The sequence below is a fragment of the Balaenoptera musculus genome, chromosome 10, assembly GCF_009873245.2.
Source record: "Balaenoptera musculus isolate JJ_BM4_2016_0621 chromosome 10, mBalMus1.pri.v3, whole genome shotgun sequence".
Taxonomy (NCBI): domain Eukaryota; kingdom Metazoa; phylum Chordata; class Mammalia; order Artiodactyla; family Balaenopteridae; genus Balaenoptera; species Balaenoptera musculus.
In genome coordinates, this window is record NC_045794.1 from 94,456,028 (window position 1) to 94,479,320 (window position 23,293).

Below are 23,293 nucleotides of genomic sequence, written 5' to 3' on the forward strand. Positions count from 1 at the left end.
AATAAATAAATAAATAAGTAAATAAAAAGATACATGCACCCCAATGTTCATGGCAACGTTATTTACAATTGCTAAGATATGGAAGCAACCTAAGCATCCATCAACAGATGAATGGATGAAGAAGATGTGGTACATACATACAATGGAATACTGACTCAGACCCAGGCCCTGTCCTTCCAGAGCTCTGTGGTCTGGTGGGGGAGACAGATGTGCAAACAGACATGTGGCAATCCGTGGCAAGAGGGGCGGACAAAGGTACAGACACTGCTGAGGGAGAACAGAGGGGTGAGCACAGGCTCACAGAGCAGGGACACATGAGTTGCAGGCCAAGGAGTGGGGGAAGAGCATTCTTAGCAGATGGAAAAACAAGGGCAAAGAAACTGTGTAAAGAGTGAAGGTCTGTCCGGGGAACATGAGTCTGACACAAGCCCATGTACCCCACATTTACCCCACTGAATGCCGGGTCCTGATCCACCTTTTCTGGCTACTGCCTGAGCCCCTGGAGGGCAGAGACCTGCCGCTGGTGGAGATGGGCTGCGGGCTGGATAAACAGTGAACGGGCAAACCTTAGGGTGTGTGTCTAGGCAAAGTCCCAGCACAGAGGGCCTCAAAAGTCAGTCCCCTTTCGAGAAGCAAAGATCACATGTCACACACGCTTTGATCATTCCTCCCAGGATTCCTGGGAAGTGCAGCCCTGCTTCTGCTGAGATACCAGCGAGGGGCTGGCAGGGTTCGTCAAACAGCATATGTCACAAATCAATGTCAGCAGTAAATGATTAACTCGTACCAGGAAGAGAAGTATGGACGTTATCACAATGTACACGGCGGTGCTACAAGTGACCACCACGGGGCTCACCCCAGAAGAGCCAGGCGCCTGGACCATATGTCAGGCTGGGGGCCCAGGATGGGCCCAGCTCATCACGCTGCAAAGCGGCCCGCCTGGAGGCAAAGGAAGAGGTGGGTTCTGGAGCCAGGATGTCTGTACCCCAGCTCTGCTATGAGTGGCTTTGTGACCTCAGGCAAGTTACTTAACTTCTTTGAGCTTTGTTTCCTCCTCTGTAAGAAGGGGTCAATAATAGCCCTACCTCTGGGGACTGTGGTGAGGACAGAGGGAGCTAACAGTTAGACCAGCGCCTCACGTGCACTAATATAACGCGATACTATCATTGCTGCCATCTGTATCAGCCAGCATCCAACTCTCCACCCATTGGGTGTTGTGGGACTCCCAGGCCTTAGGGAATAAAACCTGAGGATTCGGAAGACCCTGATCCCCTCCCCCAACCTGAAGCTCTGCAGTTACAGAACAATAGGAGCCCCTCTACCTGGAGGCTGGAAGCAGGATCCTGACACCTCCATCCAACACACTTAGTACTTTGGGGACAAAGCCCTCCAGGCAAGTAAAGGAGGAGACTTAAAAGACAGACCTCGGCCCCCTGAAGAGGAAGTCCAGCACACCAAGCCTTCTCTCCACAAAGCACAGGGTGTTCGGATCAGTGGGGAACCCCCCACGATGACTACCCCAGTGAAGAGCCCAGGGCTCTGGCACAGTGCCCCCATCCCCCTAACAGCCCTCACTCCCAGTGACTCCCAGGCCTTGGCATCACCATTTCTGCAGCTCTTCAGAACCTCCGCTCCAGCTTCCCACCCTCCAACCTCCATCCCAGCTCACCCCCTGGATGACAGGACAGCCAGATGGGTGAACGAATGAAGCACCATCAGCGCTAACCTAACTCAGCCCCAGTCTGCCAAGCTCCCCTGGACCCTGCATTTGGGGATCCTTGGTCACTCCTCTCCCCTTTTCCCAACTGGTCCTGCAGCTGCTCAGCTCCCTCAGCCCTGTCCTGGATTCCTACACGTTCCTCTAGCCCACGGAGGGGGGCCCAGCATGCCCGGAGAAGAGCAGCTGTCCACCCCTTCCAGGCTCCCCTGAACAAACCTCGGCCAACCAGCCCCTACAAGGACAGTCACGCCTTAAGGACCCAGGGCTACAGATGATCCCTGGGCCTTCCCCGATTTGACCTTCTCAGCTTCCGCATCCTTCCTCCCTCCCTCCATCTGTATGGGTCAAGCCTCGAGGCAGGCAACAGTCCTCCAGCCCCAGCCCCTGCTGCCGGGACCCTGATGGGCCGGAAGGTGTCGAGTCCGGGAAGCCCCTCCCTCCGTTCTAAAAGCGGCCCCACCCCCAACAGACCCCTCAGATGTCAACCTGAAGAAGCTGCTCTCGGCCAAGGGACCTCCAGGCTGAGACCTGGGAGGAGTCAGAGGCGAGAAGTGTGTGTGGGGCAACGACCATCACCCACCGGAATCCACTCTGGGGGTTCCTTGGGCTGACCAGGATGCAGTCCCACGTGCGACTGGGAGCGTTCTGGAACAGAATCAGCTGCCTTTCTTCCCGGACCCGGCCGCTCGAGCTGTAGTCTGCCACGGGCACCTCCTTCACCCGGAATGGGTTGGAGAACAAGTTGGTGACGCTGCTGAGGGTGTTGACCAGGCGGCCAAAGAACTGCATCCTCCGCGGGGCCGGCGGGGAGGCCCCGCCACCTTCCCCCTCAGTCTGGAAGAAAACGGGGTCTCTGGTCAGCCGGGCTCGGTCTCCCATGCCCACCTCACCACGCACGGCGGTTTCCTGCACGGGCACCCAGGTGGCTCCCCACCAGCGCTGCTCCCCGGATTCTGGGCCTGGAGGGACCTGGAAAGGAGGGGAAAGAAAGAGAAACGGCACTGAGTGGGAGGGAAGAAGCGTTGATGAGAAGTTTCAGGGCTGCCACTGTGTACAGGTGACCAGCACTGTCCTGCCCCCGACCCAGTTTCCCCAAAAGAGACCCAGTTTCCTCATCAGCAGTGCGGGGCTGTTGTGATCAAAGGAGATGGCAGATGTGAATGCACGTGATGGGCGACACTGCCCTGTGCAAAAGGGGTGTTCTCACCCTGTAAAGTATGGAGTCGACTTTTGGGAACTCAAAGAGCTTAGGAACAAAGAGCTTAGGGAACTGGTCATTTGAATTCCACAAACAAAACCAGTGTCCCCTCTCTACTGGATGCCACAAGGGGACCAGGGTCATCTCACACTCCATCAGGGGCATTTGTCTAAAACCTCTGGTTCCTGCTACCACGGGCTTCCCAAAGAGCTCTGAAAGAACGCAAGAGCAAGCTCCGCGGAAATGAGCGTGAACGCAAAGACTTAGAAACAGTGACATAGGTTTGGGTGGAAATTTTGTTTCCTACCCACAGGGTCACAGTTTCTGCTATGGAAACTGTCCCCAGTTTGGATGACAGAATCAGATGTCTTGTTATTTCCTGGATTCCCAGAAAGCACACTACCTTCCTCAGGCAGTGCCACCAAAGCTGCATGACAATCGGCTCGAGGCCACCCCTGCCTCTGTGCCAGGATGTCACCTGCCAAAAGAGCAGGTCAGTTGCAGGACAGAGCGTGGGAGTGTGGGCACCGTGGGAGAGAGTGGACATGTGAGTGGATACTAGTCATCCCCTGGCCTATGGGTGGAGGGAGGATCAACGTTAGGGATGAAAGGAAAAGCAAGAGGCCTAAAAAGAATCATCTAAAAAGGCAGTAAGGGTCAACAATAATCATCACATCAGGAGACGCTTACTTACTTACTAGGTAGTAGGCCCTGAGCTAAGCACTGCACGTAATTGTCTCATTTAATTCTCACAAACTGTATGAGGCAGACGGCCAAAGCACACAGTGCAGCTTGGGAGCAAAACTGCATTCAAATCCCAGCCTCACCACTGACCAGCTGTGTGACCTTGGGCAAGTTACTTAACCTCTCTGAGTCAGTTTCCTCAACTGTAACATGGGGATCACAACAGAGCCTAATAACAGTACCTGGCAGATAGTAACTTTCAACAAACATTAGCCCTCTTTAGTTCCATCACCCCCTTTTACAGATAAGGAAACTGAGGCTTAGAGAACATGATTGAAGAGCTTTGAAAACGCTGTGAAGCTTTGTAACGTCTTTCCTTTTTTGATGTGGTGTGAGCAGATTGTGGGAGTCAGTTTCTCCTCCTTTAAAATGAGGACAGCGCTCGCCTCTCATGTGCGGTGAGGATTAAATGAGAACGTTCATGAGGATGCTTAGACCTATGTCAAGGTCCTTCTTTCTTCCACACTTGGGAGCTGAAAGGACAGAGGAGCTGGGTACCTGCGCCTTTCCCCACAGCCAGGGGAGAGGGGCTGGGACCCCAAGAGAAGGCATGGCACTTGGTATCCGGAAAAGAAATTCCCCCAAAACAGAACACATGGCATGCACAGCAATATGCTTTATAACAATTTCTGTTTTGACACAGAAATGGAAGCAACTTCAATACCCAGCATTAGGGGAATTGTAAGTTATGACACGTGACCCCCAAGACACCGTGTGGTCACTAAAGGCTGCTACTGAGAAGGTGGTAACAACTCAGGGAAAGCACGTGGCGTCGTCATAGGCTCGGTGGCAATGAGTCCATGACGCTCCCTGTGCTGTTCTGGGCTGTGAGCTCGGCCTGTGAAGCCACTGCCTGCCCGTCCTGTCTCTCCCCATCAGTCCCACCCTGCCAGCTCCAAACCACACGCGATTCCAGAAAGCAATGCTGTTTCGCACCTCCTTGCCTGTCTGCATTGTTTTGTCTATCCAGAATGCCTCCTTTTGTAGCTGGAGAAGCCATGATCCTCCTGCCAGACTGTACACTTCACAGCACGAACCACACCAGGCACTCACGTGGCTCTTTCTGTACTCTGGCCCCGTTCCAAGATCTTTACATATATTAATCATTTCATCTGCACCACCATGCTATGAAATCGTTACCATGCTTATCCTCATTCTACATATGAGACAATCAAGGAACAGAGAGGTAAAGTAACAGGCCCAAGGTCGCACGGCTAGTAGGTGGAGGAGTGAGAACTGGAGCCCAGATGGGCTAGCTCTGGAGTCTGAGCTTCGTATGGGCAGGTACTGGGTCTTTTTACTTCTATCAATTCTAACACCAGACTCGGTCCAAAGAAAGTTTGTTAAAACATAATTTAACTGAGTAAAAATTACGCACAGCAAAAAACAAAACGAAACAAACGAACAAAAAAAACTGATAGAAAACATACCAAAATACTAAGGGTAGATGAGAGTATTAGGTTCATGGGCAAATTTTTTTTTCTTTCCCCTATTTTCCAAATGGTATAGAAAATTATTATATTTTTTAAAGAAAGTGGGAGTGTAGGCTGAGCCTCTGGGGCCTGCATGTGGGGAGTCGGGGGCGGGAGGCGTGGGCGGGTCAGGCCTGGCTTAGAAAAGCAGCACAGAGGCTTCGCAGAGGGCAGGCCGCAGCACCGTGAGAGGCGCTCACAGGGAGCTGGGGAGTCGGGAGCGTCCAGCGCCCGCGGCCCACCTGGGTTAAGGAGGAGAGTCACCGTGAGGGTCCAGCTGGATGGAAGGCAGATGCCCCGCCCCAGAGGAGAGCCTCCCTCCTCAGGGTCCCCAGCGCTGGTGGCGAGGGTGCCCCCCACACACACCGACAGCAGCCTGGCCCCAGAAAGGACAGGCCTGGCCCTCCTCCAGCCTTCCAGGGTAGGCGTGAGGATGAAATGACACAGTGGAGGGAAAGTGGGACGCTGGCCACTTTGGGCACACAAACAGTGGCCACTGTCATCACGCGGTGGAAGAAAGGAAATGAAAACCCTGGGCCACATCCTGGACCGATCGTAACAGGCTGGCCTCATTTCTGTCCCCTTCCTCCTGTCCCCGCCGCCTCTGACCCTGGAGTCCAGGTTCTTTCCGGCATAGCTGCAGGGATGGGCGCTGGGCTGGGGAGCAGCTGCCACTCGGAGCGTGGAGGGCCCCTGCGCACACGACCCCACCCGCACCCCCTCACCCCACCCCCCTACCCATCCCCGACCCCTGCCTGGACTGTCCTCCCTGCCGTCTTCACCTGCCCCAGAGCCTGCTTTCAAGAAAGGGCTGTCAGACAGATGAATAAACCCCTTCTCATCCTTCAGGACTCAGTTTATGTGCCACCTCCTCCAAGAATCACACCCTGCGCCTCCCCTCCTCCCAGCCCTGGGTGCACGTGCGCCTTCCTCCGTGCCCCACCCTGCCCAGTGCACGCCCACTGACCACTTAGCCTGGGGTGGTGATGCCGTATCTGCTGGTTGGGGGGAGGGGGGCCCATCCCCCCTTTATGGGTTTATCCAAGCACCTGGCATGCTGTTCCCGCCCCACAGTGGGCATAACATAAATGTTTGGTGAATGAATGAGAACAAATGAATGAACCAACTGGAGGCCCCGGGGGGCCAGCACCTCTGAGGCACCCCTCCCTCCTCTCTTCACCCTGTGTGGTGGTAACAGACCACATGTCCCATTCCTCACCCACTCCGACCACAACAGAAATGCCCAGGAGCTCACCCCAGCACAGGGCAACCTTTACGGGGCACCTGCTGGGCTTTGATCTGGAAAATTCGATGCTTGAAGCTGAGCTCATTCATACTGCAGACAGGGAAACTCGTCAAGCTCGCTGCTGGACCAGAGGGGCAGGGTGGCTGTTCAGGAGGGGCGTGCCAGGACAGCCGGGCCAGGTGCCTGACCTCACGGGACGGGCCACGTGGGGATTCTGGAAGCACACACAGAACTGCCTGAGTTGGAAATGAGGCTTTGTGAGCCCCAGCTGCTTATGACAGGATGTCCCATGATTGGAACGACTGGCACAGGACAGCCTCCGGTGCAGCCGACGTCACCCCCGTGCCCTGCCCTGGCAGGACGGGCTGAGAACACGGGGTCAGATCAGAGCGCTCCGCCTGCCCTGACCCCCGCGGACTTCCTTCCTGCAGCCCTTGCCATCTGCACCTCCCGGCCCACGAGCGCATCACTGCATGCTGGCCCGCGGCACATCCTCTCACAAGGCCACCTCGCTTTATGGCTGGCAGGGGGTTTTCACGTTTGTTAGCTGCCTCAAAGCTCACAAATGCCCATGAGACAGGGACAGTGCGATCGCTAGCCCTGTCTGGCATACGGGGCAACAAGGCCCAGAGAGAGGAAATGGGAGGTGTTGCCTGGAGACTGGACTCACGCCTTCCTCCTCGGACTCCTGACAGCACTAGGCAGAGCGCCTGTACGGAGCACGCAGGCGCTCAATCAGTGCACGAGGAAAGACGGGATGAACGTAGGCATCAGGTCAAACGTCATTTCTACCTCTCATCCGAGCGTCTGGGCCTCCAAGGCTGCCTCCAAACAAAACATCCCTCCAAATGTTCACCTTGACCCCAGCTCTTCCCAGACCCTTCCCTGAGCCATCGAGGAATGGGGGAGGGCTGGCTCCTGTCACCTCGCACCCCGCAACACTACCCCATTCATCCAGCACCCACTGAGCACCAGATGCCTAACCAAGTTTGGGGGTAATGATCATATTCATTCCTCAAAACACTCATAAGAGAAGGCATACTTCTTCCCATATTACACACAGGGAACTGAGGCACAGGAGGTGATGTAACTTGCCAGGATCTGAACCCAATTAGTTGGAATCCAGAGCCCCAGCTCGTAATCCTCAAGCTGCCTTCAGGAGAAATCCCGAACGGAACGTGGCCGAGTGAGGCTTGATGTGCAGACCCCTGTGTGCCAAAAGCCAAGGCCCTCATGGAACAGTGCACTGCCATTCATATGAGCCAGAGCAAAATGGCCTTTCCGAAAAGGAAAAGGTGTCTCTTTCACCCACTTTGTTTAGCTGGACCACAGCTGGAAGCAAACTGCCCAGAACTGCTGCTGGAGTTCCCCAGCACGGGAGACCCCGATGACTTTACGAAGTTTTTGGGCTGGTGGCATGAAACAGGGTGACCATTTTACGATTCACTCTACAAATATTTATCAAGGACCAATTCTGTGGCAGGCACTGTTACAACTGCTGAGAACACACTAGTGAACAAAACAGATAAAATCCCTGCCCTCCTAGAACTTCTATTTCAGAGGGGGCTATAATAAAGAAGATAAATAGGCAAAATAAAGACATAGTTTCAGGGGGCTTCCCTGGTGGCACAGTGGTTGAGAATCCGCCTGCCAAGGCAGGGGACACAGGTTCGAGCCCTGGTCCAGGAAGATCCCACATGCCACGGAGCCACTAACCCCGTGCACCACAACTACTGAGCCTGCGCTCTAGAGCCCGTGAGCCACAACTACTGAGCCCGCGTGCCGCAACTACTGAAGCCCACGTGCCTAGAGCCCGTGCTCCACAACGAGAGAAGCCACCGCAATGAGAAGCCCGCACACTGCAATGAAGAGTAGCCCCCGCTCACCGCAACTAGAGAAAGCCCGTGCGCAGCAACGAAGACCCAACACAGCCAAAAATAAATAAACAAAAATAAATAAATTAAAAAAACAAAAAACATAGTTTCAGAATGCTGATTAGATGCCAAGGAGAAAAATAAATGAAAAAAGGGAGATAGGAAGTGTCCATGTGGAGATTAAAATTTTAGATACGGTGAACAAGTCCTCAACAAGAACTTGACCTTGAATAAAGACTTAAAAGAAATAAGGGCAAAAGCCATACAGGTATGTAGGTGAAGAGTCTTCCAAGCAGAGGGAAGAGCATGTGCAAAGGCCCTGGGGCTGGACCATGCCCAGTGAGTTCCAGGAACAGCAAGAAAGGCAGTAAGGTCAGAGAGGTAACAGGGAGCCAGGCAGGTACATTGAGAGGAGAAGTTATTACAGGGCTTGGAGCAAAGGAGTGATATTAACTCTGGCTGGATGCGAGGTGTAGAGAGGCATCAAGGATAATCTCACAGGTCTTCCCTGGTGGCGAAATGGTTAAGAATCCACCTGCCAATACAGGGGACACGGGTTCGAGCCCTGGTCCGGGAAGATCCCACATGCCACGGAGCAACTGAGCCCATGCGCCACAACTACTGAAGCCTGTGCGCCTAGAGCCCATGCTCTGCAACAAGAGAAGCCATCGCAGTGAGTAGCCCCTGCTCGCCACAACTAGAGAAAGCCCGCACACAGCAACGAAGACCCAACGCAGCCATAACTAAATCAATAAATGTATTTTTTTTTAAAAAAAGGATAATGTCACAGCTTGAGCCAGAACAACCGAAAGAAGAATACTGCCATTTCCTAAAGACGGGAGAGTGCGTGTGAGGGACAGATTTTGGTAGAGGGTGAGGGAAGGGATGAAGGGGATGGATATCAGGTGCTTAATTCTAAGTACTTTAAGTTTGAAATTCCTAAGTTTGAGATGTTGAGGGAGCAAATATGTGTGTGTCTATCATTCAGCGGAAATGTCTGGACCGGACTGGAGATATAAATTTGGAAGATGGAGTCAGAGTAGAGATGGTACTTAAAGCTATGTCACTGGATGAGATCACCCAAAAAAATGAGGATGGACAAAAAAAGAGAAGAGGCATTTAAGGCATGGACCTATTAAAATGATCTCCCAGGAGCCACACTCTATAAAGTGAAGCTTGTAACACAAGACCTCCCCTTCACTACAGCCCCTACCTCCTCCCACACACACCCAGTACATACATGCAGACACACACACACACACACACACACACACACACACACACACACACACACTGCATTTAAATTCCTCCTTCCTTTATCTCTTGGTGATGTCATTCTGCTGAGAAGGAAATTCCGTTTTGAGGATACTGTCATTTAATAAGAAAGTAACCCACGGAAGGGAAAAAGTGCCCTGGACACTTAGACAACAGTAGTGACCCTTACAGAGCACAGCAATCTCACCACAGGCTCTGGTGTTATAAAGTACTCTCTTCAGATTCTAGCTCCAACCACATCAGTTGGTGTGAACTCAGGCAACTCAATTGCCCTCTCTTCCTTATTGTGTTAAATGGGAGTAACATTGGCTACGAACGTAGCCTAGAACATAGCAAACAGTCCACTAATATTTATGAAATAAATGAGGAATGAATGAATAAATGGTAAGAATAACATATAAAAGAGCCTGACTCATAGCAGATGGTCAATAAATCTGCCAAATGCTAAATGCGAAGACTTGTCTTTCCCTCCTTGATTTTTCATTCTATCCCTTTCCCTTTTCTGCCAATGACACAATAGCAAACCCATGCATTTGTACAGGACCATGCTGGTTACAAAGCTTTGCCTTCTACATTTTCTCAAATTTTGAACCTCATGGCAGCCTTAGGAGGGCAGGAAATACAATCCCCCTGTCACAGATGAGGAAACTGAGACTCAGACAGGAAACGGCCTACAAACTCCAGGAAATTTTTAAGGCAGAGACAATAACAAAAACACTGCATTCAGCCCAAGGGTGGAGCATCTGTGGTGCCAAACCAAACTTGCCTGACATCCTGTTGGGTGGGTAACAGGGCAGGTGAAGGGAAAGACTCAGAAGTTTAGGGGAAGGGAAGGTATTTGAGGTCATGTGAGTAGTCCATACAAAAAATGAGCATAGATCCCTGAGCCCTGTGCCCTCCCTGTCCCACACCCACCGGCCTGCCCGTTCCAGTCACATGGTCACAAGGGTCACACACTTCCTGTCACCAGCTTCCAGGTCATCGGTGGGAGCAGGAGGTGGACACAGGATTGGGGGATTGGGAGACTCTGGGGTGACTAGGCTATGGGAAAGGAGGGAGCATGGGGGGCGTAGGCACAGATGAAATCTGGAGGCACCTGGGAGACAATAAGCAGGGAGAAGCAGGGAGTCGGGGAAGAGTGATGGAGAACAGGGCAGACAGATGGAGGGACACAGAAGACAGAGATGCAGTGGGGGATCGGGTGGGAACACACAGAGGCGGAAAAATCGGGAGCACTTAGAAAGGCACAGAAAGAAAGATGGGAACAATGAATGGGAACCAGAGTGAAAGCTGGGGGCACTAAGAGGCAATGAGAGTTGGGGGACGACGGGAAGGGGTTGACTCAGAAAGTGAGGGACGGGATAGAGGAGAGACGCACAGGGAAGAAAGAGGTACTGAGGGGGAACCCAGGGTCGGAGCTGGGGTCCCTGAGGGAACACAAGTTAGAGATGAGACAAGAGCGGTCACAGGATGGGAGTTGGGGACGCTGGGGGATCAAAGGGTGGAAGCTGGGGGCATTTAGGGGTCAAAAAAGGGTTATTGGAGGACATGCCTCGGAATCGGGGAACAAGAGGGAAACCCGCGGGACGGTCGGGGTGGAGCCCAAGGAGTCTGGGGCACCGAGGAGGTTTGGGGAAGGTGCCCCTGGCCCCGCCTTCCCCGCGCCGTCACTCACCTCGGCTTACTCAGCACTTCTACTTCCTTCTACTTCCGCAAACAGACGAGCCCCGGGCCACGTGACAAACCCGGCCACGGCTCTCCGCCAGTCACTGAAGCCTGTGCTTCGCGAGAGGAAGGCAGGGGCGGGGTTCCGCCATCTTCTGTAACTGCCCAATGGAAGGGGCTCCCACGGCCGAGGGAGGCCGGGCTTTGGGCTGAGCCAATCCTCGGCGGCGGGGCGCGGCCACGTCTGTGCGGGGCGGAAGGTGCGCGTTGCCGCTCCTTGGCAGACATGTTAATGGGGGGCAGGGGTCTCTCCGTTCTCCGCCCTCCGCCCACTAAAACGGTCAGAGGCCTGAAGTCTGAACCTGACTTTTACTACGGCTCATAAAGACAAAAACAAAACCAACAAAGATGTGTTAGGGCATAACACGCAGGAACCTGCTTTGATTTTGCCGGGTACCTCCAAGCTAAGGTTGCCAGATTTAGCAAATAAAAATACGGGATTAAATTTCGATTTCAGCTGAACAACCAATGATTTTTTAGTATAAGCAAAAAATACTTAGTTATGGTAAAAAAAAATTATTCCTTGGTTTCTGGCAGCCCTTCCTCAAGCCGATCTCAGTAAATATTTCAGCACTTTTAGTAGAAACTTGGGCAAATGACTTGGTCTCTGTGAACTCCTCATCTGAGAGTGAGCACAGTAATACTTCACAGGGTTGTTATGATGACTAGAGATAAATTAGTCCCCCTGCCTGCACATAGTGGGATTTCAATAAATGACAGTTGTGGGACTTCCCTGGTGGTTGGTCCAGTGGTTAAGACTCAGCTCTCCCTGTGCAGGGGGCCTGGGTTGCATCCCTGATCAGGGATCTAGATCTCACATGCCGCAACTAAGAGTTCGCATGCTGCAACTAAAGATCTCGCGTGCTGCAACAAAGATCCCGTGTGCCACAACAAAGACTGGAGGCAGGCAAATAAATAAATAAAAATACTAAAAAATAAATGACAGTTGTTATCATTAGTAATGCTGAGAATGCGTTAAATAGAAGGGAGGAGGCTGGGTTTTAGTCACAAATCTGCTTCTGACTGAACAGATCATGTCCCCTGTCCAGCCTGCCAGGCTTGGTTGGACACATTTTCTTCCCCCTAATCATTCCCCAACCCTAGACCTAGATAAATTATCCAAACTGCTCTCTGTTGGCATGGGAAGGGCAGTTTCTGTTTGTTATTCCTGTGAATAGAAGAATATTTCTGCCTGTCTGTCCCAAGATATTAGTGCCCAGACTGGGGGCAGCCAATGTAACTGGGGCAAGATTTAGCTAAGAATCTAGACAAGTTAATAAAACTAACCACAGTAACTACTATTTGTACAGAGCTTTGCCAGTTACAAAGTAACTTGACTTCACATCCACCATCTGGGGATTGTAGTTACTCTTGTTCGTATTTCACGGGTGAAGAAACTGTTCCTTTAAACTAAGATTAAAATTTTGTTCGGAGTTTCAGCTTTGAGTTGAGAGAATGGGAAGAAGACTCAGAATTCTCAGTGAAATGTATCTTGCCCTCCGCACCCCAAACAATTAAAGTTAGGGCGATGGTTATCAGGGAATTTGCAAAAGGTCAGGTATTCCACCCACTGCTGAGCAATCTGACCTGGGAAACCTCAGAGGTTCAACAAGATGAGTCCCATTCTTCAGCAAATACTCTCCAGTATTCAAGGTGAGTCTACAAGGCAGGTTTGGCAACACAGACACACAACTGAATCTGAAATGCAGAAAAGGCCAAGGAAGAGAGATCAATCATCTGGATCAATGTTTAGAAACACTAAAAGATCCATAGAGGAAATTAATAAAATAGAGTAGAAAGAAAGTAATAAATAGAAGAAAATAATACAATAGACTCAAGGCCTGATGAAGTTGAGTGCCCCTCCCTTGGGTGTTTCTGGTGAAAACTATTAAATGAGTGGGTAAAGCAAGAGATGAAGAACCCGGAGTTAGTAGGTAGCACTGAATGAGCAAGCAGTGGAAAGGGAGGGGAGCAAGTAAGCACTGGGAAGGTACTCCTTTCGGTTTCTGCTGGATTTTGCTTTGGAGCAGTTCAAGTCAAAGAGCTTCTCTTGAGGGTCTGTGCTAGACCCTGCAGCTACAATCATCCCAGAGCCCAAAGTCGATCCAAGTCCCCTCCTCAAAGAGTTAGATGGAAATTAACGAACATGCTCATGGTGAATTTTACACTTTTACCTTGTTTGATCCTCACGACAATCCTGAGAAGTAGTACTATTATCTCCACCTTATAGATGGAGAAACCAAGATTCTGTCAGAGGAAATGATTCACAGAGTCACATGTCAATGAGAGGCAGAACCAGAATCAAGACCTGTCTTGACTTTTCTTTCCCTACACTGCAGGAGGACCTACTATGTGTCAAGCAGTGTTCTTGGTGCTGAGGAAACCACAGCGAAGACAATAGACAAAATCCTTGCCCTAACAGTGTTCACAGTCTTGTTGGGAAAGACAGACAATAATCAAGACAGAGAGGTCAGACATAGAGTGTGTTTTGCTAAAGTCTTTGGGTGAAGTGTCATGATATTACCATCTTACTTTCAAAAAACCTAGTGTGTTGAATCTGGGGTTGTGTACATGAGTGCCTTTGTACTCATCCTTCCATTTTCTGTGTGTTTGAACATTTTTATAATTAAAAAGTTGGGAAAAAATACAGTGTGTTAGAAGGTGATAAATGCTATGGGGTAAAAGCAGGGAGGGGAGACAGGGGAGGATTGCAGCTTTAAAAGAGTGGCCTGGGGGACTTCCCTGGTGCTCCAGTGAGTAGGACTCCATGCTCCCAATGCAGGGGGCCTGGGTTCCATCCCTGGTCTGGGAACTAGATCCTGCATGCATGCCACAGTGAAGAGTCCTCATGCCACAACTAAAGATCCCATGTGCTGCAACAGAGACCCGGCACAGCCAAAATAAATAAAATTAAAAAAAAAAAAAATAGTGGTCAGGGAAGGCCTGATTGAGAAGGGAGACTTTTTTTTTTAATCTTTATTGGAGTATAATTGCTTTACAATAGTGTGTTAGTTTCTGCCTTATAACAAAGTGAATCAGCTATACATATACATATATCCGCATATCTCCTCGAGAAGGGAGACATTCAAATAAAAACCTGAGGGAGACGAGGGAGCCAGCCCTGTGATAACCCAGGAAAGTGTTCCAAATGGAGGGAACAGCAAGAGCAAAGGCCCTGAGACAGGAGTCTCCTTGACTTGTTTCAAGAAAAACAAAGAGGCTATTAAGGCTGGAGTAGAGTGAGAGAGAGTGTAGTTGGCAATGAGGCTGAAGGGAAATCAGGGCCTGTAGGACACTGTGGACAGTTTTTAAACTTTAGCTTTCACTCTGAGGGAAATGGGGAGCCACGGGAAGTTTTTGAGCACAGGAGTGACCTGTCAGACTTACATTTTAACAAACTGTGTCTGTTCTGTAGGAATAGACTGTAAGGGCAGGGAAGAGGCTGGGAGACCAGTGAGGAGGCTCTTGCAGCAACCCAGGTGAGAGACGATGGTGTGACCACCATCCCATTTAATCATCACAACTGTAGAATCATTACAATCAGGGTTTGTATTATGATAAAATGTGTAAGGTACAGAGGGCTTTGCGAGAAGGCATGGTTGAACTCTGTCTTCTGGGAATATTTGTGAGATGACTCTTGAACAGGGGTGGGCAAACTATCCCACCTGCCACCTGTTCCAGGAAATAAAATTTTATTGGAACACAGCACCATTCGCTTATGTATGAATATGCTTTCTACAGTGGCAGAGTTGAGTCATCATGACAGAAACTGTATGCCCCACAAAGCCTGAAATATTTCTATTTGGACCTTTATAGAAAAAAAAAAAATTTACCAACCCTTGATCTTAAGTTGGGTTTCAAAGGTTGAATAGGAGTTTGCCAGCTGGATTAGGAAAGTAAGAAAGCCAGGTGGAAAGAGCCATATGGGCAAAGGTCAACATCATGAGATTGTGTGGATTGTTTGGGGAACGGCAAGATGTCAAGTGTTGCTGGAACCTGGTATGTGAACAGGTGAATGGGCAGGTGAGCCCCAGAGGCAAGGCACGAAGGGTCACGAGTGCCAGGCTGAGGATGAGGGCCTTGCCCTGCGGGCAATGGGAGCCCCGGAATGGTTACAGGCAGGGAATTGACTAGAAAAAAAAATCATTCTGCTGCAGTGGAAGAGGTGACTGAAGGGCACAGAGGCCACAAGGCAGCTGTGTAATGATTACACTAATGAGGTGGCTCTGATTTGAGGAGGGGGCCATCGGGGCTTGTGCCCTCCTCAGGGAGGAAACAAGTTCAGGTGACCTTGAGCTGTGAGGCTGCAGCCACGTGTGCTCCCAGCCTAAGGGGGGACAGCCAGTCCTGGCCAACAAAGGCAGGATTTCCCCACTTGGGGGGGTCCCTCAGCCCAGCTCAGGGGCTCACAGGACAGACTGTGGGCTGAGGGGAGGCTGGTTCTCAGGGCCAGGGGGCCAGGGAAGCTTGGCCAAGAAGCTGGCCTGAACCTGTGTCCTGAAGGACGGGGAGGGTTTGGAGAGACTGCTGAGCAGGCGGCATTTCAGACAAAGATGCAGCCCATGTGCTGGTGATCATGCAGGATATGGCTTCTCAGGACGGGGTCCAACGGGGGGTTCATGAGGGTCAGAGTGTGCAAAGCCTTCATCCCTTTCTTCTTTCTCCTGGGCTTCTCATCCTCACTTAAGTTTCTTCAGTCAGCAATTATGATTTATTCCCCCCTGCGCCGTGCAGCATGCAGGATCTTCCCCGACCAGGGATTGAACCCGTGTCCCCTGCAGTGGAAGCGCGGAGTCTTAACCACTGTACCACCAGGGAAATCCTCAGCCAGCAATTATGAAGTGCCTACTACTGTCTGCATGGCCTCACTCCTGGTGGTGTGGGGTCGCAGGAAAGATATCCATTCCTGTCCTTAAAGTTCACAATTGAATACAAAGTTGCCTCAAATACAGAGATAATTGTTTGTTGTGAAAAAGCACTGGAATAAAGGCAAATACGGTCTTCCTGAAGAAATCACGAAATGACAGTGCATGATGTTCCAGACTCTGTCAGGCAGGATAGGCTAGGGAACGCTGCAGTAACGAACAACCCCACAGTCTCGTTGGCTTAACAGGAGTTAACATCTTTGTTCACACTGAACACCTGATGTGGGAGGGTGGGGGTGGGGCGTTCTGTTTATCAAAGTCACTCGGGAACCCAGGCCGAGGGGGCTCCTGCTCCACATGGGGCTGGGGATGCAGTGAATCAGGCCCTGGGTCTTAAAGCCACCGCTCAGAAGTGACATGTGAGTCTTCTGCACATTTCACTGGCCGAAGCGCATCACATGGCCATACCCAACCTCAGGGGAGCTGGGAAATGCAGTCCTACCAGGCGGCCAGAAGAAGAGGAACCAGGATAATTGCAAATATCCCAAATAACTACACTGATTGACAAGGCAACGAGGTTCTGTTTTTGTTTGTGATGACAGAAACCTCCCTGCTTAATCAACTGTAAATCATATTCCCAGTCAGTCTTCAGCCTAAAGTTTTCTAAAATGTATATAAATTAATTTAATATGGCAATACCACCATAATTTTAGAGCTTTCTGGAAGAGAGGACTGAGTAAGAGGGACAGGGTTCTATGGGATTAAGAAGAAAGAGACCAGAATGAGTCAGGACTCTCTTGATGGTAAGCCACAGAAACCCGACTCAAATTAGCCCAGGCAAACAGGCGAAAAGACTGGAAAGTAACCAGAGAATCTCCCAGAATCCAAGAAAGAGGTGACCAGCCAAATGCTGGAGGGACCTCACGGTGAGCCTTAAGCAGGCCCTCCACGGCCTCTGTCTTTCAGCACATCCATCTCACTCTCTTCTCTGGCTTGCTCTGCCCAGGACTGAGGAACGTAGCCCCCTCACCACCTACAGCTCTCAGCACTGGGAATGGCCTGAGCTTCTTCCCTTACTTCCTGGAAACGACTCTCACTGAGTCAGCTTGGGCTGTGTGCCCACCCCCGAGCTCATCAGCTCTGGCAGCTCCCACCCTAGCTGGGCATGCACAGAGCTATCAGGAGAAAAGAGGGTGCTGGGCACACAGCATCCTACAGAGGCCCTTTCAGCCCTCAAGGAGGTGATTCCAGGATAGAGAAGACCACCAGAGGCCAAGAGCAGAGAGGGGGGTCTGAAGCCTTGGGTGATGACAGGGGCCAGGCACGTTGAGTGAGGTGGCAGGGAGAGGAGGTGAGGTCCCGAAGAAAGAACATGGGCAGAACCCACTGGACAACCAAGCGTGTTTGAATTATCCTGGATGATCTACATTCTGTCCTGGTGGTCCTCGTTTATGTCCCAGGGGCTCCCGAAACTCTGCTGCAAATCACACGTTTGTGAGCAGGCTGAATCGAATAGTCTCTGGGACGCAGTAGTCATCAAGGGGAATGGCAGGGACTCCCTGAGGATCCTGCCACTGGTGGTCAGGCAGGGCACGGCGGACAGCCGGCGAGTGGACGCAGCCTCCACTATCAGGGCAGAAGGACCTTCTAGGAAATTAACCATACCCTCTCCCTCCCTCCCTCCCTCCCCTGCCCAGCCTGCCCCACTGCTCCAGCCTAGGACACGGCCCAGCCCCAGCAGAGCAAGGGCAACTCCTCCATTCATCTAGCAAATAGTTACTGTGCCACAACTGCATGACGGCCGGGGCTAGGCACTGGGGACACAAAAATGAAAAGATGTAGTCCTAGTCCTTAAAGAACTTGTGGATTAAGAGGAGAAGACAGCCACAAAAACACGGAACACGAACTCGGAGGGAAAAGTGCCATCGTGCAGGGGGCCATCCCTACTGTGAGGGCAGGAGCCTGGGTCCGCCCGGGGGGTTATTCTGGAAGCTCGCTGAAGAATGTGACCTGTGCGCTGGCTATTGAAGGACAAGCTGCAACTGGGGAGGGAGTTTCCGGTTGAGGGGTCTACAAGAGCCAAAGCGTGGCGGTATGGAAGAGCCCAGAGGGAGGGGTGAGAGCTGGGCAGTCAGAGGAGGCAGAGGCCAGGCCTAGAAGGTCTGTGGAGAGAGTCTCAACTTCGTTCTGAAGGCAGTGGGGTGCCACGGAAGTTTCTGAGCCCAGGAGTGTCCGGGTCCAATTTAGGTTTTAGAAAGCTCTCTCTACTTTCCCCCTGGAGGCTGGATTAGAAGGTGCTGGAGGCAGGGAGACCAGGCAGGAGGCCGTTGCCATGTCCAGGAGGAGATATGCTGTGATTTGAACTGAGACCATGGCTGAGCAGAGCGAGAGCATGGAGGGAAGCTTAGGAGGCCACGGGGACTTGGTGACGGGTCAGCTGTGGGATTGAGGGACGGGGGTGAGGCAAGGATGGTGGCCTGGTTTCTCTCTAGGGTGATTGAGTGGAAGGTGGTGTCACCAGCCCATCTGAGAAGTGTGTGGTGTGGGGAGCGGGGGTGCAGGCTGGGAGGGTGACGCTGAGTGGCGCTGTGACTGTGGTGGGTTGGACGTACCGGGAGGGGTGGGAGGGATGGGGGGGGAGGGCAGGGGGAAATCCACACCTACTGTGCAGCTGTTTAAGAAGATCTGGCCCCTGAGACACAGAGGCGAGCAGGTGAGAGATTAGGGAGTCATCAGCATCAGATGCCGCCTGGACTCTTGAGGGGGAATGAGATTCCCCTGGGAGAAGAGACGGGGGCAAAGGCCGAAGCTCTGAGCATCACTGATCACTGAGAGGTCAAGAGGAACCAGAGACGGAGACTGAAAAAGGAGGAGGGAAACCCACGCCTTGGAACCCAGGGGCCAGAGTGTATCAAAAGGAGGAGGGGAGGGAGCAACAAGGTCCAGGGCTGTCAAAGGACAAGACAGATTAGGACGGAACACGGACCCCGGATTTAGCAACAGAGAGGTCGCGCGGACCTCAGCAAGAGTCCCTTCAGAGGACTGTGGGGACCGGAGCGAGGCTGGGAGGGGAGGGGGCAGGGAGGGCTCAGAGGCAGTGAGTGGAGACGACTCGAGCGTCTGGCCATAAAAGGGAAGAAAAGGCAAAGGTGGGGGGCGGGTGGAGGAGTGAAATGTAGAGGGGTGGGTGTTACAGATGGCAGCCGCTTGGGGAAATTTCGGGGCTGAGAGGACAGGAGCCGGAGGGTGAGTCTGAGGGTCCAGGAGAGAAGAGAGGGAGGTAGCTTTGGGGCCGGAGGAGGGACAGCTTGCGCCGGGACCGAGAGGGAGGGGATGAACAGTGCAGGGAGCTGAGGCCGGGCCTCGCAGGTGGGGGTGTGGACCAGGCCAGCGAGAATGGGGGTTGGAGAAGGGAGGCGGTGGTCAGGGACCCCGAGGGCCTGGCTGTGACTGGAGGATGACTTCGCAGTGGAGTCTTGTTGCTGTGGGTGTCGTGTTCATGCTGGTAGTTTCTCTCCGAAGCCCAGAGCAGCTGGGGTGGGGGTGGGGGTGTGGCGGGGAGGGGCAGAAGGGCAGCAGACAAATGAGGTGCCCAAGGTTATGGGTTTACAGGCTCGGGGCACGGAACGGAGTGGCAGATTTCCAAGTATACTGAAGCTGTCAGGAGGAAAAAGGTTTTAGAGGGAAAATATGATGGAGGAGTGGGAGAAAAAAGGGCATCTGTACAGTTCTAAGTCTCAGGGCCCTAAAGTGTCAGTTTGCAGAGTACATGAATAGACAATTCACAGAGAAGAAACTCAACTGATGAACAAAAGTATGGGAATGTATCCAAGCCTATTCATATTCAGAGAAATGTAAATTTAAACAAGACCATGTTATTTGCCTAGAAAATTAGCAGAACTTAAAAAATGGGAACAGGGACCTCCCCGGCTGTCCAGTGGTTAAGACTCCGTCCGTGCTTCCATTGCAGGGGGCATGGGTTCGATCCCTGGTTGGGGAACTAAAATCCCACATGCCATGCGGTGTGGCCATAAAAAAAAAAAAAAGGAACACCCAGGGCTGATGAAGCAGCAGTGAAACGCTCATATTCACACAGAGGTCGTGAGGGCCTTTATTCACTGGGGTGTCCTGAGCAAATGGCATTGCCTCTCCGAGCCTCAGTTTCCTCATCTGTGCAGTGGGGACAAGAAAGACACTCATTTCACAGCGTTTTGTGAGATAAAAGGTTCACAAGGGAAGTGTCTCATAAACGGGACAACAGTAGTTACTACCATTGTCTGGATTTGTTCAAACTCATTTTTCTCCCTGCTGGACAATCTAGCCCAGACCCAGGACCCCTGCAGACATCAGCCCAGTGCAGGGATACCCTCTGCCAGCCCCTCCATAGTTTGCCTTATGATTTTAAAGTAGGAAGGAAGAAGAGGGGGAGGAGGGTACAGGATTCCGCCTCAGGAGGAATGGCCCACGTGACAGGGGACATCTCTCTCCAACAAAGCCCATGGTTATGCCTGGCCCTGGGCGGTGGGAGAGAGCATGGCCCTTGAGTCAGACCACCTGAGTTCAAGTCCTCCTCTGCTGGGGACTAGCTGTGTGATATTGGGCAAGTTTCCTCACCTCTCAGAGTCTCAATTTCCTCACCTGCAACATCTAACTCCTAAGATGTGGGAAGAAGATTAAGGGCATCAGGCACCCCACACCCGGCCACAGGAGGGTACTCCCTGGACAGCTAGTGAACCCATAAATCAGTCAGAACCTCAGCTTGCCTTATTTATTTGCTTTTTATTATACAGCATTTGATTTTTAAAAAACTTTACCTTCATAGAGTACATTTTCACATTAGAGATTCCCACAGTGGGAAAACAACAACTTACTACTTATAATTTTATATTTGTGGACAGATTATTTTAGGACCAGTAAAACAAACACATTTGAGGATTAAGTCTCAGTTTAGAATCTGTAACAATTTGAAATATCTATAAAGGGACCTCTTCCCTACATGGAACTTCTCTATATTCAGAAACTCTCCAGGCTCTTCTTCCTAGGATTTAGAAATCAGTAATGTGAAATATCAGCATTTCTAATTTTCAAATTTCCCTAGGACACATAACCATTGGTAACTGGTATCAACTGAACAGAGGGGGGATGTTTGCAAAAACTAAACACTGCCTAATTTTCTGCAAAGTCTTTACTTACGAAATAACAGTCTTTCCCTTTCTCCATCATCCTAGGACAAATATAGATGCTTGATCGGATATTGAGAGTAATAAAGCTGAATTCCCTCTAAGAGTTTGATAAATTAAAAGGCAAAAGCTCATATATAATGTTTAGTTATACTGTGAGTCTTGTGAGAAGCTGAGAGACACCCCATTAACTCCCCAGCATACAGAACTCAGTCTGACAGCTTCTTGGATACAATTCCTTTCACATCTTTCCTCAAAGATTACATTCTAAAAATAACCAGGTGGAGACTTCCCTGGTGGTCCAGTGGTTAAGAATCCGCTTTCCAATGCAGGGGATCCCACATACTGTGGGGCAACTAAGCCCTCGCACCACAACTATTTTTTTTTAATTAATTAATTAATTAATTAATTTATGACTGTGTTGGGTCTTCGTTTCTGTGCGAGGGCTTTCTCTAGTTGCGGCAAGCGGGAGCCACTCTTCATTGCGGTGCGCGGGCCTCTCGCTATCACGGCCTCTCTTGTTGCGGAGAACAGGCTCCAGACACACAGGCTCAGTAATTGTGGCTCACGGGCCCAGTTGCTCCGCGGCATGTGGGATCTTCCCAGATCAGGGCTCGAACCCGTGTCCCCTGCATTAGCAGGCAGATTCTCAACCACTGCGCCACCAGGGAAGCCCGCACCACAACTATTGATCCCATACACCACAACTAGAGAGAAGCCCGCGCACCGCAAGGAAAAATCCCGCGTGCTCAACTAGGACCCGACGCAGCCAAAAAATAAATAAATTAACTAAATATTTAAAAAATTAAAAAATTAAAAAAAAATAACCAGGTGGTTAGGAGAAGAGGTTTGTCTCACCAGTGGACTTATCTGTTATTTCCTTGTTATTGTGAGCTGAATGGCATGACGGAGCAAAGGCGAGGTGGTCTACGATCAGTTCTCAAGGTACTATGTCTAAAGGGTCAGAGATCCCACAGCATAGCCACAGCTTTGCAGATGCCCGCATCGTGATAGTTGAAATAACAAAGCCCACCCAGCGAAGGTGAAAGCTGAGGGCACCAAAAGGCCTGCCTTGACAGCTTTCTGCCATGCATCCCCTCGAACATACAGCTGGTCCAATGCCCCGGTGACTATGAAGAGTGAGGGCTGCCGCCAGGAAGTAGTGCATCGCAGAGCAAGGATTCAAATAAGCAGCTGGGGGACTTCCCTGGTGGTCCAGTGGATAAGACTCCGCTCTCCCAATGCAGGGGGCCCGGGTTCGATCCCTGGTCCGGGAACTAGATCCCACATACATGCCGCAACTAAGAGTTTGCATGCCACAACTAAGGAGCCCGCCTGCCGCACCTAAGACCCAGTGCAACCAAATAAATAAATATTAAAAACAAAACAAACAAACAAAACACAAATAAGCAGCTGGAAGTAGGCCCAGGAGCAAAACACTGACAATCCTCTCACCAATCCAGTGGAGAGATGCAGCCTTGGAAGCAGAATGGTGGTTGGGTGACAGATGAATGTGCTGTATTCCACACCATCCTGGGGTAGGTCGGTCTCCTGGAGAAATGCTGAGACCTGAGCCAGTCTGACCACTGGGATTTAGAGGAACAGAGCTCGCCCTCCTCCGGCACTGCAGAGGACACTCAGCCTCCAGAGAGTCCCCATGTCGCTCCTGAAGGCTCAAGGTCATCCCCAGAACGTCAGCTTTAAAATGAAGATGATCGTTTCTGCACCACCGTTCCGCCTCATTGGGGAGGGCTATGGTAAGAAGGAAAAGTTGAATTTATAAAGATATTGAAATGTGATAAAAAGTACAGATAATATTTTTTCGGATGATTGGTTTGTTTAGCAGTGGGAGAAAAGATACACTATGGGAAAATATATACTATGCAAACAGGTCTTAGGCATTTAGCACTGTGCCTGGCTCAAAGGAAGCATCTCATAAACGTAATAGGAATAAGTATAGTCAGAAGTAATAAGCAGTAAGAAGAAACTGATTC

The 23,293-nt window shown here is 51.1% G+C and overlaps 1 protein-coding gene and 1 pseudogene across 2 annotated transcripts in view; both read right to left on the bottom strand.

Moving 5' to 3' along the window:
• Nucleotides 1–11,232, bottom strand: part of PLA2G6 (phospholipase A2 group VI) — a 51,455-nt gene extending 40,223 nt beyond the window's left edge. For both annotated transcript variants that reach the window (XM_036866595.1, XM_036866596.1), the window contains exons 1-2: nt 11,205–11,232; nt 2,301–2,689 (exon numbers count right to left, since the gene is read on the bottom strand). In XM_036866595.1, coding sequence (XP_036722490.1) covers nt 2,301–2,599 — 299 coding nt within the window. In that variant the 5' untranslated portion in view covers nt 2,600–2,689; nt 11,205–11,232. The remainder of the gene's footprint in view (nt 1–2,300; nt 2,690–11,204) is intronic.
• Nucleotides 11,233–22,127: 10,895 nt separating this feature from the next.
• On the bottom strand, nt 22,128–23,046 carry LOC118902223 (annotated as a pseudogene).
• Between the last annotated feature and the right edge of the window lie 247 nt (nt 23,047–23,293).